This window comes from Rhipicephalus microplus, chromosome X (assembly GCF_043290135.1).
Source record: "Rhipicephalus microplus isolate Deutch F79 chromosome X, USDA_Rmic, whole genome shotgun sequence".
Lineage (NCBI taxonomy): Eukaryota > Metazoa > Arthropoda > Arachnida > Ixodida > Ixodidae > Rhipicephalus > Rhipicephalus microplus.
The window spans coordinates 410,001,787-410,018,157 of NC_134710.1; the positions used below are offsets into that span (position 1 = coordinate 410,001,787).

At 42.9% G+C, this 16,371-nt stretch overlaps 1 protein-coding gene across 4 annotated transcripts in view; it reads right to left on the bottom strand.

Moving 5' to 3' along the window:
* The window catches only part of LOC119160975 (cell polarity complex component crumbs), a 234,921-nt gene that overhangs the window by 11,916 nt on the left and 206,634 nt on the right, over positions 1-16,371 (bottom strand). For all 4 annotated transcript variants that reach the window (XM_075880257.1, XM_037413268.2, XM_075880258.1 and 1 more), the window contains 6 exons: positions 15,941-16,209; positions 14,328-14,851; positions 14,008-14,137; positions 7,967-8,044; positions 2,545-2,806; positions 382-650 (listed from right to left, as the gene is read on the bottom strand). In XM_075880257.1, the coding sequence (XP_075736372.1) occupies positions 382-650; positions 2,545-2,806; positions 7,967-8,044; positions 14,008-14,137; positions 14,328-14,851; positions 15,941-16,209 (1,532 nt within the window). The remainder of the gene's footprint in view (positions 1-381; positions 651-2,544; positions 2,807-7,966; positions 8,045-14,007; positions 14,138-14,327; positions 14,852-15,940; positions 16,210-16,371) is intronic.

Consider the following 16,371-nt stretch of genomic DNA (forward strand, 5'->3'; position numbering starts at 1 on the left):
ATACAGAAAAAGGGGGTGCATGGACCAAACACGGAACATGCTTTTCTTTTTGAAACATTCATGTCAATATTCAGCCATGTAGAGCTTACAGAAAAGACTAAAATGAAGGGGAAAAGGTAGTAAGGTTATCCAGGGATGTGCTTAGTTTGCTTTATTCTATACTTGAGAAAGCAGAAAGATGGAATAACAGATAGGATGCTAAACAGTTTGTGCACTTTGGCTTCTGCTGTTAAATGCTTAATTAAAGTAGCGGATGGTCACAACACACAAAACCGCCTAAATCTGTCACACAGCCAAGCCCTGTTATTGGAGTGCTGACACTTCTGAGTGCAGACTGAAATTATTTTCATAGCCTCATCGTATTGACCACAGTCCACTCACCAGGAGCGCGCAGGTGAGCCCGTGGTAGCCTGGTGTGCAATTGCAGAAGAAGCGCCCCTCGTCAAGTGGTGTGCAAGGGGCTTCATTGCGGCACGGCTCCTCGAGCTGGCAAGTGTCATTGTATTCACAATGCCGGCCAAAGCGTCCACTGGTGCACAGACACTCATAAGAGCCCGGATTGTCAACGCAGGTGCTACCGTGCTCACAAGGGGTCACCTCCAGCGCACACTCGTTCACGTTTGTCTCACAACGAGCACCCTGATAGCCAGCTGCACAAATGGCAATAAAAACATCATAAGTTTACTTATAACAATACCATTTATTATAATATATTAGATATAACAATAAACAACGATGGCACCCTCCACTTTTGTATGCTTTCTGTGATAAAAACAAACCACCTATTATGATGCTCCAGTGCCACAGTATTGGATATAGCAAATGAATTCAGGTAAAGTGCATGCAGCAAATGGGTTTCCACACCAATTATGCCATGCTAGGGATAGTGATGAGAGCGACAAATGCGATAAAGCGATTGAGCAACATACCTAATCACTGTCAATGCAGGAGGCCCAGCAGATAATACATGCCCTCCAGGAAATTTTTTTTACGAAGGACCTCCCACTCGATCATCTACATATCATCTACACAGAGCACTTAGATGGTCTTGAGAAAGACATGCACCAGCTTCATAGAAGTAATCAAAGCTGACAGACTATGCCTTTTTGGCAAACAAGTAGTACATAGTTGCATAACCTTACTTGATCGCAAATGACAATTTCTCATTTCTCTTTCGTCTTCTTTTTTTGTCAACCTGCTTACAACAATTATTGGTTATAATGATGGGGTTTTCTTGACACTTGGACACAGTTATAAGCGGAATGCACTGTACACTTTCCAGGCCTTGTCCATGACAGTGTTTAGCAACACCAATGCGCTACATCCATTACCTTAAACTACAAACTTAATTTCTATATACATATATTGCTAGTAGCAAAATGTTGAAGTAGCGACTAGTCCAAGACATCCAATTTTTGGTCATAATCTGTTATAAGGGTTAATTCTTGTTATTAGGCAAATAAGCTAGAGAAATTTTAGAGCATTTGGTCAAGCGCCTAATTTATAATTAAATATTTTTAAGAATATGAGAGCAGTCCGAGAGTCTGACAACACTGATGCACCCGTGAGCCATGACATATCAAGCAGCTGGCTCTGCAAGCGCCTGCATTCCGGCAAACGATATTGTCCAGTGGCCAGCGGCAAATTAAATGAAGACATCTTAGTGTTCTTCTGCTTGCATTGAAACTGAACAATTAGCTGAACAATTAGTAGCTGAAACTGTGATAAAGTTGATGGCTCAACTCATTGCAGCACCTTACATTGCAGGCACCATGGCAAAATGGTGGTCACGGACAGTGTGAGAGATTTACAGCCGACAACTTCTACGGCCTGGGTTGCACTGAAACGTTCATTTATGGCCCATTTTTCATGCCTGTATAGGCATAGCAGGCCCTCTACTTCTAGTTTTCACTGAAAACCACAAATTGTTGGGTGACCGTGTCATGGCCCCTTTAAGAGAAGCGATATCTAGGTACAGCTATTGACCAGATGGCCCAGTGCACTGCTTGTGTCTCTTGCCATTTCATACTTCTGGCAAAACTATGCAAATCTCTCCAACATGTTAGCCCATGGTTATCAGTTGCATGATCTCACGAGGTCAGTAACAGCCTCCGACTTGAAGCTTTTGCTCAAAGCCAACAGCCATTTTTAAAACTCAAACACTACACACAAAATAAAAAGTGTTCCCCAAGACGACCACTGAATTGACTTTAATAAAACCTGTTCTGAGAAAATTAAATTCTACAGATGTCTAGATGCAGAATTTCAAATGCAATGGGTTTTCACAAGTTTCCACAGTGCAAGTGTTTGTAAATGTCACTTCAAAAACACTCCTTGCACTATGTCATAATTCTGTTACCTGTTTGTGACAGTGTATCCACTAGAATAGATTTTGCCTGTTTTCTTATAAAACAGATTTGATACCAAAAAAGATCTTTTTTTCCCCAACACAAAGTCTCTGTATAAAGGTTTGACTGTACAAGAACACATGTCTGCAAGTTTGCCAAAACAAACTTGAATGAACAGATGCTCGCAAACACTTACTGCCTTCACAGTCACAGATGAAGCCACCCACGTGCGGCACACAACGTCCCCCATAGAGGCACGGGGTGTCAGGTGAAGGATCAAAACAGTAGTCTATTATTTCACCGCAGTTATCACCCCTGTAGCCATCAATGCAGATGCATCGATAACCGCCTCTTTCGTTTTCACAGGTGGCACCATGCAAGCACGGTGCACTCTCACAGAAGTCACGGGCACGCTCGCAGTTGGTTCCCTCGAAGCCATGCTTGCACTCACATCGGTACTGAAGAGGCACAAAGACAGGAAAAAAAAAAACAATCATGCAAGTACCGTGCAAACGCTGGAATCAGTGCCGCAAAAGCTTTTGCACCCATTCAATCACCAGCGGTACACTGAAACCTGGAACTTAGCTAACATTTGGTACATGAATTCCCAAAAAACTGAAGAGTGTTATGGCAAAATAATAATAATATTAATAATAATAATAATAATAATAATAATAAATTACAGAAAATAATGCTGAAGAGAATCCTCATTTAACACAAGACTTACACGACTTGGTCGTTAACATATTACATGTAATGCTGTAATCAGAGTGCTTCCCTCACCAATCATATAATACTAAAAGACTACCACTACCTCTAATTACATTTCAGTAAATTATGCTACAGAAAGAACAAGACAGACACTCATATTGTGAAAGGAGCTTCTGTAAACCAGAAAAAATGTATAAATAAAAAAATGGCACGACCATCTTGGATATCACTTACCAGTATCTGGCCACAGTATCTTGAACTTTACAAAATCGGCCCAGAATCTACTTCACTGTCTATAATTAAGATGAACTGCTGTATTCAAATTTAATTAAAAATCTCCTTTTAGCAAACTTCAGGCATTCGAAAATTTAACACAGCAGTAGTGTAACACGAACTTTAGGTCATACTACTGGCACTGGGGTTTCAGTATGAATCTAAATGAAGAGGAGTCATTTACCCTTTATTCCATCCACCGAAGCAAACTTTAGGGAATATGACAGAGTAACCCCTCCCCCCCCCCCCCCCCCAAAAAAAATCTATTTGCAATTTTGACACCGAAAAATCCCCTGTACTCTGACAAACAAGCCTATGGAAGCTCGACGTCGAGCAGCCGCTCCAAGTGGTTTAAATGCCATGCCGAAAATTGTGTTTTCTGTAAATTTCTCACCTTCAATGTACCTTTTCTCGAAAAGTATTGAATCTACTATTTCAATGAAACTTTGTATGCATGCACTACAACAAATTAGAAACTATCTGAACTAAAAAAAAATTGCTGATTTCATAAAAAGTGATGCTGTAAAAAATCACACAGCAATAAGCACCCTCCGTGGCGTTGTGCAAGCAGTATTTTCATTTTTTTTTTACAAAAGCTTCATGAAAAGTGTAATATTTTTTTAGTTCAGATGTAACCTGCAAGTCTCTACAACAACACAGTTGAATCTGGTTACATTGCTTTCAGTCATTGCAAAGAAAAGGTACATTGAATAAGTGAACCACCTTTAAAATTTGGGAAGGGGCAATAGGAAAAATAAGCAACCTAGGCATTAAAAAAAAGGTGTCCTTTGATACCCAGTGGCATTTTTTGTGAGCACGTAAAATTTTATGAGAATACTTGCAGTCATTTCTAGAAACATAAGCAGCTAGGAACATCAGTTCCTAGCTCTCTCGAGTAGCATGGTCACAACCGAGGCCTTGTGGCAGGCAGGGTCGGTAGAATCGAATTGAAGGTAGTGGCCAGTGTGCGTTGGCTTCCTATGAACGGAAAACTCTAAGCTGTTGCGCTTTCTTGCCACCTGGACGTCGAGAAAGGGCAGGCAGTGGTCGTTTTCACACTCGGTCATGAATTGTATGGCTGGGTGCACGGAATATAGGTGTTGTCTGAAGTTTTCAACTTCAGACGTCTTAATGACGCAAAAGCAATCGTCCATATAACGCAGAAAAAGCTTGGGCTGCGGTGAGAAGGAGCTGAGTGCTTTCTCTTCTATGTACTCCATGGTCAGGTTTGCCATCGTGACAGAGATGGAAGCTCCCATCACGGTTCCACTGTTCTGCCTGAAAATAGTTCCTTTGTAGGACAAGTACGTACTGGAGAGGCAGAAATCCAGTAGACGACAGAGCTCGTTAACCGCCAAAGGAGTCCTTTCACTCAGGCTTGCGTCCTCCTCAAGCACAGAACAGGCAACGGAGACAGCTAAGAGAACTGGCACGTTGGTGAACAATGAAACGACGTCAAATGAGACCATGCTCTTCTCATCGCCGATGCTCACATGTGAAGCTAGCTGCACGAAGTGGCTGGCGTCACGGACATGAGTTGGTGTCTTCCGGGTTAGTGGGACAAAGATTTGGTGTAGAAAATTTGAAAGCGCTCAGCATGGGGGGGAAGTGAAGTCTACAATCGGTCGGAGGGGGACTTGGTGGTTGGAGGGGGACTTGGAGTAACAACCTTCTCCTCCAGTTCGGCTTGCTTTCAAGGATGGCCGTCACTCAGAAAAAACAGATACCCAAAAAAACTTCATCCGAGCCGCTACCCGCCGCGCAGACAACAGAGGAAACAAAAACCCCAATCAACCTTAATTGGCAGCCCCCCGAAACGCGCATCGGTTCCATATGTTCAGGAAACCAGCGAGATGTTGGCACAGATCTTCAAGAAGGAAGGGGTTCGCATCACGCACTTGCCTTCGTGTACACTGGGTCGCCTCCTCCCTTGCCAACAATGAACAGGAGCCCCGGTGTCGTTTACGAAATTCCGCGCGCCGAGTGCCCTTCGTCGTCTATCGGCGAGACGAAAAACCTACCAGAATGACTGAAGCAAAATGCCAACGATGTGCGGAAGTTCTACAAAGAGCGCAGCGCAGTCGCCGAACATGCTGAGACGGATCACCAGATAAATTTTGAAGCGACGGTCATCCTTAAGAGCGAGCCGAACTGGAGGAGAAGGTTGTTACTCGAGTCCTGGCACATACAGAGGACAGCTCATAACATCAACCGCTCTTTTGGAACCCTTCCCCCAGTGTATACACACGGACTGCGCTCCATGGCAAAACGAGAGAGGGGGGGGGGAGAAGTCATTAGCCACTCCGCGAGTGCTTTGAAGACGCGGCTGCCAAGTAGCCTCCGCAGTCACCCCTGAGGAAGGAACCAAGTTGGTTCGGAAACGTTGGGTTTCTTCAAAACTTTTGGCTGGAGTCTATATCATCTCCGAGTTACAACCCCAACCAGCCAGAGTTCTGTCGAATGTGTAATGTGCCATGGAAGTGAACTGAAACAATTAATACTGCAATGTGCGAAGTTCACAGACCATGGATCCTAGAGAAAAGACTGAAAAACTTGGAGAATGCTTGAGCTTTGCTTTTAAAAACAGATGCAATAGCATAATTAGACCTTGTTCGCATTGCCCTCTCAATCAATAGCCTGGCTTCGCTTCTTGGTGGATGCCTTGGCCGTACCGCATGAAAATGAATGTCTGTGTGCCTGTAAATCAGTCCTTTCAAGCTATCCTAGAATGCCTACTGCACGTAGACCTGAGAAGTGATGCGAAATGCCCACTATGACAATCATATTCAGGAGTCGGCGAGGTACCCTCTACGGGTCCATATGGCAACAAGCACATCTGTGCAGCTGAACACACTGTTGATGCTGTTGTTGATAATAATGATGCATGTGTGATTTGTAAAACCACCACTCATTGCACAACTGACATGTGTTGATGCCTGGTGCGATTCTATGCTAGTGCTATGCAATATTTCATGTGTTAATGACACTCCTCACACTACATAACATTCGCACAGCATTTTTTTCTTACGCGATTTCGAGCATGAGGGTTGCTCTACGATAGAACTCTTGCTTGCCATGCAGAAGTCTCGAGTTCAATTACTATTCAAACTGAAAATTTTTGAATTCTCTCCTTCTTTGCACCTATCACCAATTTTGATCAAGTACAATGCTGATTCTTTGCTCACAACTGCCGGTGCCGGAATTTTTCTGAAATTAGCTTTTTAACTCTATCGTGTATATATCTATGCAGTCCAGGCATACAGCCTAGAGTCCAGATTTTCTCCCTGTGGCACATATAAAACAACATAGTGTTGAATAGTTCTATTGGTGATAATCACACATTGGCAAACAATTGAACTTTTTCATGTGACACACAACCTGTTAATTATGCAAATAGGTTATATAGAATACCACCAGGTGGCAAAATAATTAATAAAGGGTGAATAAACAACCACCTGTAAGTAGCAAAAAGATGCCAACTTTCTGGTTAGCTCAATTGGCAGAGTAACCATCCTGGAAACACATTGGTCCTGGGTTCGAACCCAAGACCAGGCTAAATTTTTTGGCAACTAAGAAGATTTCTTTCCGAGAAATCTGCATGGATTTCCTTATGGCTTCATAGCCCTCGACCGCATGTCGAGTGGAAACACTCTTTCGGCTTGTTTATCTTCAATCAAACTTACACAAAACCCAACCCGCCTCCCGTGTTTGCATTTCAAACAAACGTTTACTCGAGTAAGCACTACACCGAGTTTTACTGCAAACTGTTCTTCCACCACCCGCGTTGATGCCAGTTTCAACAGAGTCAATGCCGTGACCACTGCTGCTGCTTTGCACCAGGGTTCCCTTCGAGGAGATGGTCATTTTTAAACATGATAGTCTTTCTTGGGATATTTCAATGCAAAAATTTTGGTCTGTCTGTCTATCTGTTTGTCAAGCGAAACGGCTCAAGTACGACCACATTCACAGCATCCATGAACATTGCCCAAGTTCCTGCATTCAAACGAATGTGATTGTCAATTTAAAAGCGAATATTGCACACATCTGAGGCACATTGTCAACACGCCAATATTCTTCGGTGTGTTTCTTTATACTAGAAAAGGCATACATAAGTAATGCTAAGAACTGTAGCGCTTATCAGGCTGCGCTGACAATGCCATGCTATGCAGGAAAAGGCAAGTTTCCTACGCTTCGCTAAAACAATATGGTGCTGCCACCCACTTTGAAATCTACAAAATACGGCCTCCAAGTTTCATTTTCTAAGATTACAGCCAGATGGCGCTCATGTCTCGCGCAACGCCTCTAAAATCTCATTTATCGATTTTCGCGTGCAAAACATCAAATAAATGCTTTATTCTATTCACTCTTTTTAGACAGGAGACTATTTCGACAACATTTGCAGTAGAACATGCAGATATGGGGCCAATTTTTTTAACTCATTAACCTTTGATGCCTACCATGATGTCGTACATCTTCTATGATGCCACCAGCACAAGGCGTCAAGAAAGCACTATTAGCTGAAGGTGCTATGCTATTATTGTAAATGTTTACCTTTCTTACACTAAATAAATGTGGTAGTGCCAGAAGATTTCACTTAATAATTTGATGACCAAAAATAGCTTTCAGCAACTTACAGCAATCTTTCCGATAGGCTCCTGAGGGTAGCATCTTCCACTGTTCTGACAGGGAGCTTGGTCACATGTAATGATTTTCTGCAACCAAAAGAGTCCAGCACCAAACATGAACACATACACAATATGTGTTATTCAACAAAGCATTACAGATGTCCAATGTCCAATGTACAACACTTAGTTTACAATGCCCTGGCATGGAGAGAGAGAGAGAGGAAAAAAGTTTGTACCACTTAGTTCTATAAATTAATAAGGAAGAAAATAAACAAGAGGGCAATGACCAGCATAATTGCTGTACAATCAGCATAAAATAAAACACAGCAAAGTGTGTGCCGCAAGCATTACAGAAGGCGTAGTGTGCACCCTCCTGTCACCACTATAAACAGGTACGCTCCGCACATTTGGTCTGGCAGCACTTCACGATTCCCCTACATTACGATATTTTCACTTCTGTTCTAGTTCTGATATTTGAAACAAAGGCAACGAAAATAAAAGAAGACAAAAGTGAAACGATCAATAGTGCTCAGCATGTCTGTGCAGACCCCTACCACCACCATATCAAATCTAGTAAGCAAGCAAAAATACTGAATTATAAAGCGATGCCACAGTGCTGGCAAACTGAATGTGTGCATCTGTGAAATGTGATGACTGGAAGCAGCGCACTACACCATTGCTAATGCTTGGGCCACGTGCTCCGTTGTGTTCCTTTTCATTTCACACTGATATTCAGTTTCCATCTCTCTTACCATTGCACCAACTGGCCAAACAATGTCTGCTGCAAGAGAATGGCCATTACCACTGCTTTCCTAACATCATCACTACATCAGAATCTAAACATTCTACCTAATATCTTCCCTCAGACCACTATATTCAGCTTCCTGTCTATTCAGCTCATTGTGAGTCCTGTGAAAGTCAAACCTTAAGTGAAATCAACCATCCCCCACATGCTCTTAAGAACAAGACAAGAGGAAAAGATACATTAATCACACAAGTTCATTATGTAATTAATGATCTGTTCTATTTCTTACAACATGGTCCACCTTCTTTCTCAATGCACACTATAGTGTCCTTTTTCCTGACAAATGTTTTTTTTTTTTTTTCAATGCAAAGACAGCAGTTCCAGAGTGAGAAGCAGTTCCAGAGTGAACAATGACCAAATACACTGATTGTACTATTCAACTAAAATACAAAAAACGAACCATAACGTGGAATGCATTCATTACAAGTACATGCACAAAGTGAAAATTTCAAAAATTATATATTTTCCTGTATTAATAAAAGGGCACAAAAAACAAATAAAAATTTACATCAAAGTGAAAAATCAATGTCTCAGAATGTCTAAAATGTCAATATTGTCACTACTAATCTAGAAATTATGCTAAATGTACAACGCCACATGCACTACATGTGGGATATTTTGGAATAATCCCGATGACATAAAGAGCCCCGAGTACAATTAATCACTAGTGTTCAAACAAGTTGCAATAAAAATATACCCTTCTGTGCAATGAAACACATAATAAAATGCTGCTAGTCTATTTCTCTTCGATTCAAAGAAAAGCCAAGCAGCGTTACCATGGGGAACGGGACGAGTGGTTCAAAAGTTCTGTTGTCACCAAACTGCACTTTGCTCATGTGGTGGTGTCTCAGTGATAGTTTTGGTATCGTGTAATGCTGCACGCGCTTTGCACACTGATGAAAGTCGCTGCGATGGACAGTTTGACAAAATGCCATGTGCATGTCATGTTGCCAAATGCCCAAATGGTGCATGCCGCTTTCACTGCAGCAAAGAAACCGGCATGACTTTCCACTGGGTGCCATGAAACGAACCCCTACACTCGAAGTGGCTGAGTGCCGTGCTTCTGCGCCAGTGTCGCAAGTTTATGTCCCCTTGTCAGGTTCACTGACAATATCCATTGTGACAAGCTTCAATGGCCGTTGTTGCTGCTGTAGCTCTTGCTACTTTCGCTCTGCTGCTACTAATGTCGGGGGGCATGCAGTAAAGGCGGGCAACGTTGTGCAAGGCAACTGCTACATCATAAGGCCCACCCAGGCAGTTGATCTGAATTCGGTAACATATTGCGGACCACTAAAATGTGATTTTGTTTCAAAATAAGCATTTCCTTGTCAGGAAAGTAGCACTACAAGGTTATTGGACCCTTATTTCCACAATCAATTATGATATTTGGTGTTTCTTGGTGCAAGGGCCATATGATGGCGAAAGAGCGCCAGTAGATGAAACAAACGATGTGGGCTATAGGTATGTTTACCGACTGTATCGGGGCCTAAAATTCTTCGTGCTGAAAGTGGGTAAAACAGAGAGGTTTTAAAATCATAAAAGTGACATGACACATGTTGTGTGGAAATGAGTGGCTAATGGCTCTAATATTAAAGTTATGAAAAGATGACAAAGCACGAATGTCTTCGCAACGTCCTTGCTTCCAAGGGCCGCGAGACAGGTGCTTTGTGATGTGTCAATCGCAGCAGCGACCTCTCTTCGGAAATCCTGCTGCAGGTTACCAGGATAGATAACATGAAAGTTACGTACAACTTTTAAGAGCGCAAGCAGTGACTGATGTTTGAAGAGTGGATTGCTACTGATGAACATGAATAGATGAAGCGGTATTTGCTCTCGGTAGCCTGATGAGAAGTGCTTTTTTCATAAAGTGTGTAATTCCTTACATTGAATTAAAATGTGGATAACGGTGAGTGAACGGTGAGTAGGAAAAGCTTGGCGTAAGGAGTTCCGAGTTTTAAGCGATGTATGAGTGTGTCAATATGCCTTGAGAAGTCAAGGTCTAATTGCCATTCAAGATTAGGATCAACAGCATATAGGATCGATTCCTTTGTTTAGTCTGTGAACCAGGTAGACAAGCATAATTCACATTTAGTTGTACTTAAAATTTTATTTACATATTATTGAGATACAGGAATGAGGCACATTTGCATAGAATGATGAGCGGTTTTCACCAACTCATCTGCCATTTCATTTCCCTTAATTCCGGAGTGACTGGGAACCCATTGAAATGCCACTCGATGATTCAACTTCGTAGCTCCTAAAAGCTCTTTTAGTATAGCGCATACTATACGCACATCAATGTGTCATGAAGTGGCATTTTTCCCACATGCGAGTGCCACCAGAGTCTGTAATTACCACCCATTTTCTTAGTGTCATTGACAGTTTAATGAAGCTTACGGCTAGTAAAATCGCAATGAGTTCTGACATTGTTGAAGAGAAGAGATGGCCCAGCCAATATGCATATTCTTCGCGCAATTCCGGAACTATAAATGCTGATGTCGCTGTCTCTTTGGCGACGGAGCCGTCAGTGTACACGTGAGTGTAGCCTTGGTACCTGTCAAACAGATGATGTGACACCAACTCCTGTGCGGCAACGATTCGCATTTCATGTTTGCTGCGAAGTCCTTCTATTGACGTTGGAATAGTTGGTAGCTCGAACAGCCATGGTGGGTACTTTTGGTCCAGTGGCCAATGTGTCAACACAGGAAGCCGGGAAATGTACTGTTGGTACACATGGTGTATTTGAGCTCTGGCACAGTTCACGATGTGTGATATGAGCGGATGTGAAGTGTGTCGCGTGACTAAACGAAAGAGGTGCCGACTGGTCTCAACATTTCTAATTACTATAAAGGTGGGTTCTCTTGCCTCTGCCAGTGTCAGAGAACTTTATGTTGCCTGTGGAACCCCGAGACATATGCGTAAGCTCCATGCTTGTAACAGCTGAAGTCGGTGTAGAGACGTCTGAGAGTTGTAGTGGAGAAATGGCGTGGAGTAGGCAATTTTCTGTCGGATTAGTGTACAATGAACGTGGAGTAGAGATAGAGACGCTGATGTACCGCCCCACTTTGCGACGTATAACATTTACAGTGCAGTTGACTTGATTTTCTAGATCAGCAATATGCTGACTCTATCCGAGTTGGCTGCCTAATGTAACACCATGAAAGTGATGCTTTCGTGCGATTTCAATTCTCTGGCCGTCCACAAAAAGTTTCAAGTTTTTCGATGTCATTCTCGTGAATGGCAGAACTACTAATTTGGGGTGAAAAATCTGCATGCCTCGCTCCTTGAGGTAGTCACCAATTGCGCTTAGTCCTTGTTGAAGCCAATGTTTGATCACTTTCAGTGATTTGTGGGACGTCCATATGCATATGTCGTCTGCATACATGGAGTGTTCAAGGCTTCGGGCAGCACTTCTGGAGGACCTGCCATTGCAGCATTGAAAAGAAGCGGACTTAGAACGCTTCCTTGGGGTACACCTCTGCTCATGTTGAAGCGATCCCTGTCTCTGTTATTTGTAGAACTGTATATTTTCCTGTTGCGCAAGAAGTTGGCAATTCATTGAAAGATGCAACCATGAACCCCTAGTGAGGTAAGCCCATACAGCACAGAAGGGTGGCTCACAGAGTCGAACGCCTTTCTTATATCTATGAACGCCACAACAGCCATGTTTCCACAGCTCGTCTCATGTTCTAAAAATGTAACGAGGTCAAAGACGCAGTCCATAGTGCGTCGCTGTCATCTGAAGCCAGCCATCTGTTCTGGAAGAGAGTTGTTAGCTTCAATCTACCACTGTGACCTTCTGTGAACCATTTTTTCCATGACTTTAGATACACAGCTAGTGAGGCTGATTGGTTGAAATGAGTCAAGTGAAAGTGGTCATTTACTGGGCTTTAGCAGTGGGACGATTCTCACGACCTTCCAACACATTGGAATGTATGCCCTCGTCCACATGTCATTACATATCCATTGAAGAACTGGCATGCCGTTGGGGCCTAGATTTTTCAGAACACTGCACAACACGTTCGGGACCTGTTGCCGCTCTTACGCAGGTTAGTGATAGAGCAGTATGCCACTTTTGTAGAGAATATGTGTTATCCAGTTGAGCATGTGATAAAGCGTATGCATCTTGGATTTGTTGCTCTACAGAACTGGGCAGTGCAGTAGTGTTGTGAACCAAGTGCCCAGTTCCAGTCAGAATCATGCAAAACTTATTAGCAACATCCCGTTCGGATAATCCAAGAGATATAGCCAATGCTCTGAGAGAGCTTTGCTGGGATACTGGACAACTTAAAGCAGTGGTTGTTAGCCAGATTTTCGGATGTGGAGTGAATAAGGTGGATGAATTGCAGAAATCGCACCATTTTTTTCGACCTAACTTTTGCATGTGTTGGTTAGACTGGAAGTGTGTGGCCCGACTCTCCTCATAATCTTCTAGCCTCGAAGAGCAGTGATAGCGACATTTTGCTCATTTTCTAATTGCTTTTAGGCGTTCATAGTCAGCATCTACACTGGAGTGGCCTGCTGGGATGGCTGTAAACCTTATCGCACGGGAGTAACAGCTTTTAATGCAGGACATAAATGTATCCAGTTCATTAACTCCCACCAAGTCATGTGCCGTCTTATATAAAGAAGCCTCATTTGCACAACCATATCCCCACTTGAGGCGAAGCCTTGCTCAACAACAGCCAATACAAGCCTCGTAGACCAAATACCGTCATTCCCTTGACAGCACAATGCCCCTTAGAAAACTTACATAGATGGTGACGCCAGTTTACCTTTAGGTACTGCTGTGACAAACTTTATGGTGGTTTGGTTAACGAGGTTTAGACAATTATGGCCAAAGTGCTCACAGTAAGTAAAATGGCAGTAAAAAATCACATACCAGTAACTGTACAACAGTAAACATTTTTCTTCTATCTTTAATCATTCTTAAAACCGACAATTATTTTAAAGATTTTCTGCTGCAAGCAGGATACTATGTCTTCATAATGGGAGGTGTATTAAGACATTTACTGTTTTTGTTTTGTTTTTTTCTCATGCAAACAATGTAGTTTAATGCAACAGCTCAGCATCGAACACTTCCTGCTAAAACTACATGCACAGATACACTAGAGTGTCGAACAGAAGGTGCTTAATGATCATTATCTTGGGCTAATTGTTATAAGTCGTCAAGCTTAAGCACTGGAGCATACTCTCTTTTACATTACATTGACTTCTTAACATGCATTCCAGTCAATGTACTCACTCTATCAGTGCAGTTCTGGCCTTCGAAGTCGTCTGTGCACTGGCAGCTGAAGTGGCCCGGTTCAGGGTCCGAGCAGGTGGCCCCATTCTGGCATGGGCGAAAGCTGCAGTACCAGATGCGCTCCTCACATCTGCAAACATTAGTCCGTGTTAACCGGCAGAAAAGGAAGCCTAAGGAAGCCAGGCCAGTGGTCCCAGTTTGTACCAGAAGAATAATACACAAAAAGGAGGACAATTCATGTGCTGTGTTCCCATTAGTTTACAGGAAAACATTCCCACCTTTTTGTTCTTTAACCAGTGACCATACTGAATAAAACTCACAGCTCGCCGGTGTAGCCAGCAGGGCAGTCACACCGGAAACCTCCATCCAGATTGATGCATGGTGCTCCTTGGTGGCAAGGGTTCGTCACACACTCATCCACATCGAGTTCACATCGTTCACCCTCATAGGCTGGTGGGCAGACACAGGCATATGAGCCTCGCGAGTCCTGGCAAGATCCACCGTGGGTGCACTGATCGGATCGACAGAGAATGCAGCCTGCCATCGGCTCGTCCACACCAAGAAGCTCAAATCGGTCCCAGGTGGTGGTGCCGTTGGTTCCAAGACGGTCTGATGTGAAGAATGGCAAGAGGACACTGCCAAGGCGCACTTCCTCGAGGCAGCCCTCAAATGGAACCACGCCTTGTCCTCGAGAGGAGACTTTAGTGGTGTCACCAGCGAGAACAATGTTTTCTAAAAGGTCTGACAAGCTTATAAATCCGTTATCTGTCCTGAGGAGTGTCTGTGCTTCACCCGGAACAAGAGTGGCATTTACAGTGGTGTTGCTGATGTTCACACGCAACTCCTGCAACAAAGACAAACTTCAGCAACATTCTGAAATGGATATGACAATAAACCGATTGTGTGGAAAAGGTTGTTATAGGCGTTCGGTGGCCTTTATAAAAAATTGTGCAGCAGAAAAATGCGATTGTGGTTAGTGTACTGAGTACAGGAAAACCTCTTAAATCTGTATGTACTGGCATGCACACATGTAAAAGCACTGATATGTCATAGCTTGCACCCAATTCCCTGCGTGAAATGTATTTATGGCTAAAGTGTCTGCCAATCACCTTGAGCTAAGAAATTTGTTACATAGTGGCACCTGTACACAACTCTACAATGCACACACAGAAACAAGTTTTTGAAATGGAGCTGAACTAGCATAGATATAGGCATTTGGTATACGACTCCAGGGCATTTCATATTGCCCTTCTGGCAGTGTTTACTCCAAAAATAAAAACGCACAAGTGTAGCACATACCTATGAACAGTCTAGTTAAACAAATAGAATAAATAGGCCACTTTTTAGAAACTAGATTGATTACCTGGTAGATTACCACTACATGCCTATTACATTGAATATGATTAATTATTACTGCATGCCCATTAGAACATATTCACTAACAACCAATGTTCTAGACATGCTGCTATGTACTCTGACCAAAGACAGGAGCTTGGATGAACTTCATCTTAATCAAGGCTTTTGCTATACCTTGATGAAGACAAGTACACTTGTCAAAGTGCTGGCTTTAGCAGCACAGTCCCTACATAGTTCAATCATTTCTCACCACTTATACACTCTCCATTTGTTATTTCTCCAAGCATATAGTTTCACTGATATCACGGCTGACCTAGTGCAGTGGCATCTAAGAATATCTTTCGTGAAACCGTCAACTAACATAAAAAGTAAGTGACTTTAGATGAAGAGAATGTCTTTGAAGTACATTATAATATGTGCTTTGTATACTGCAAAATCCTACTACACAGTCGTTTTCTTGAATGTACCAAGTTCCTGCACACAGACCATAGCAATCTTTCACCTGTATGAAGTTCTTGCTTGAACTACTCTGAACTAAATTTCCATAAAATTACCACCACATATCTACACAACTCACCTGCCACTCTCCCTGCGTGACATTGGTTCCAAAGCGCAGTATTTGTTCTGCACTGTTGAACTGCCAGCGAGCTTCCACTTGACTGTCAACTAACGATAGAGAAAAGAAAGGGCTGCTGCCTGAGCCAGAGGCCAGCCATAAGAGGTTGCCGTTCGGTGACCTTGTGCGGAACCGCATGGACACGCTGTCCAACCTGGGCTCACTTGATAGAAATGCCCGATAGCGAAAGGCCACTTTGCGGTCGGCATCGAATGTGGCTGAAGACATACCTGCAGATACACCAAAGAGAAAATATGTGGGACCTCAAGATTCTGCATATTAGCTGCTACAGTTGCTACTGAATAGTGGCGAGAGTGTTGAGGCAACGTAGTAAGAAGCAGCAGCTGTATGCAGCCTCTCTTTATTCACACACTGAATAAAAAAAGAAGGAT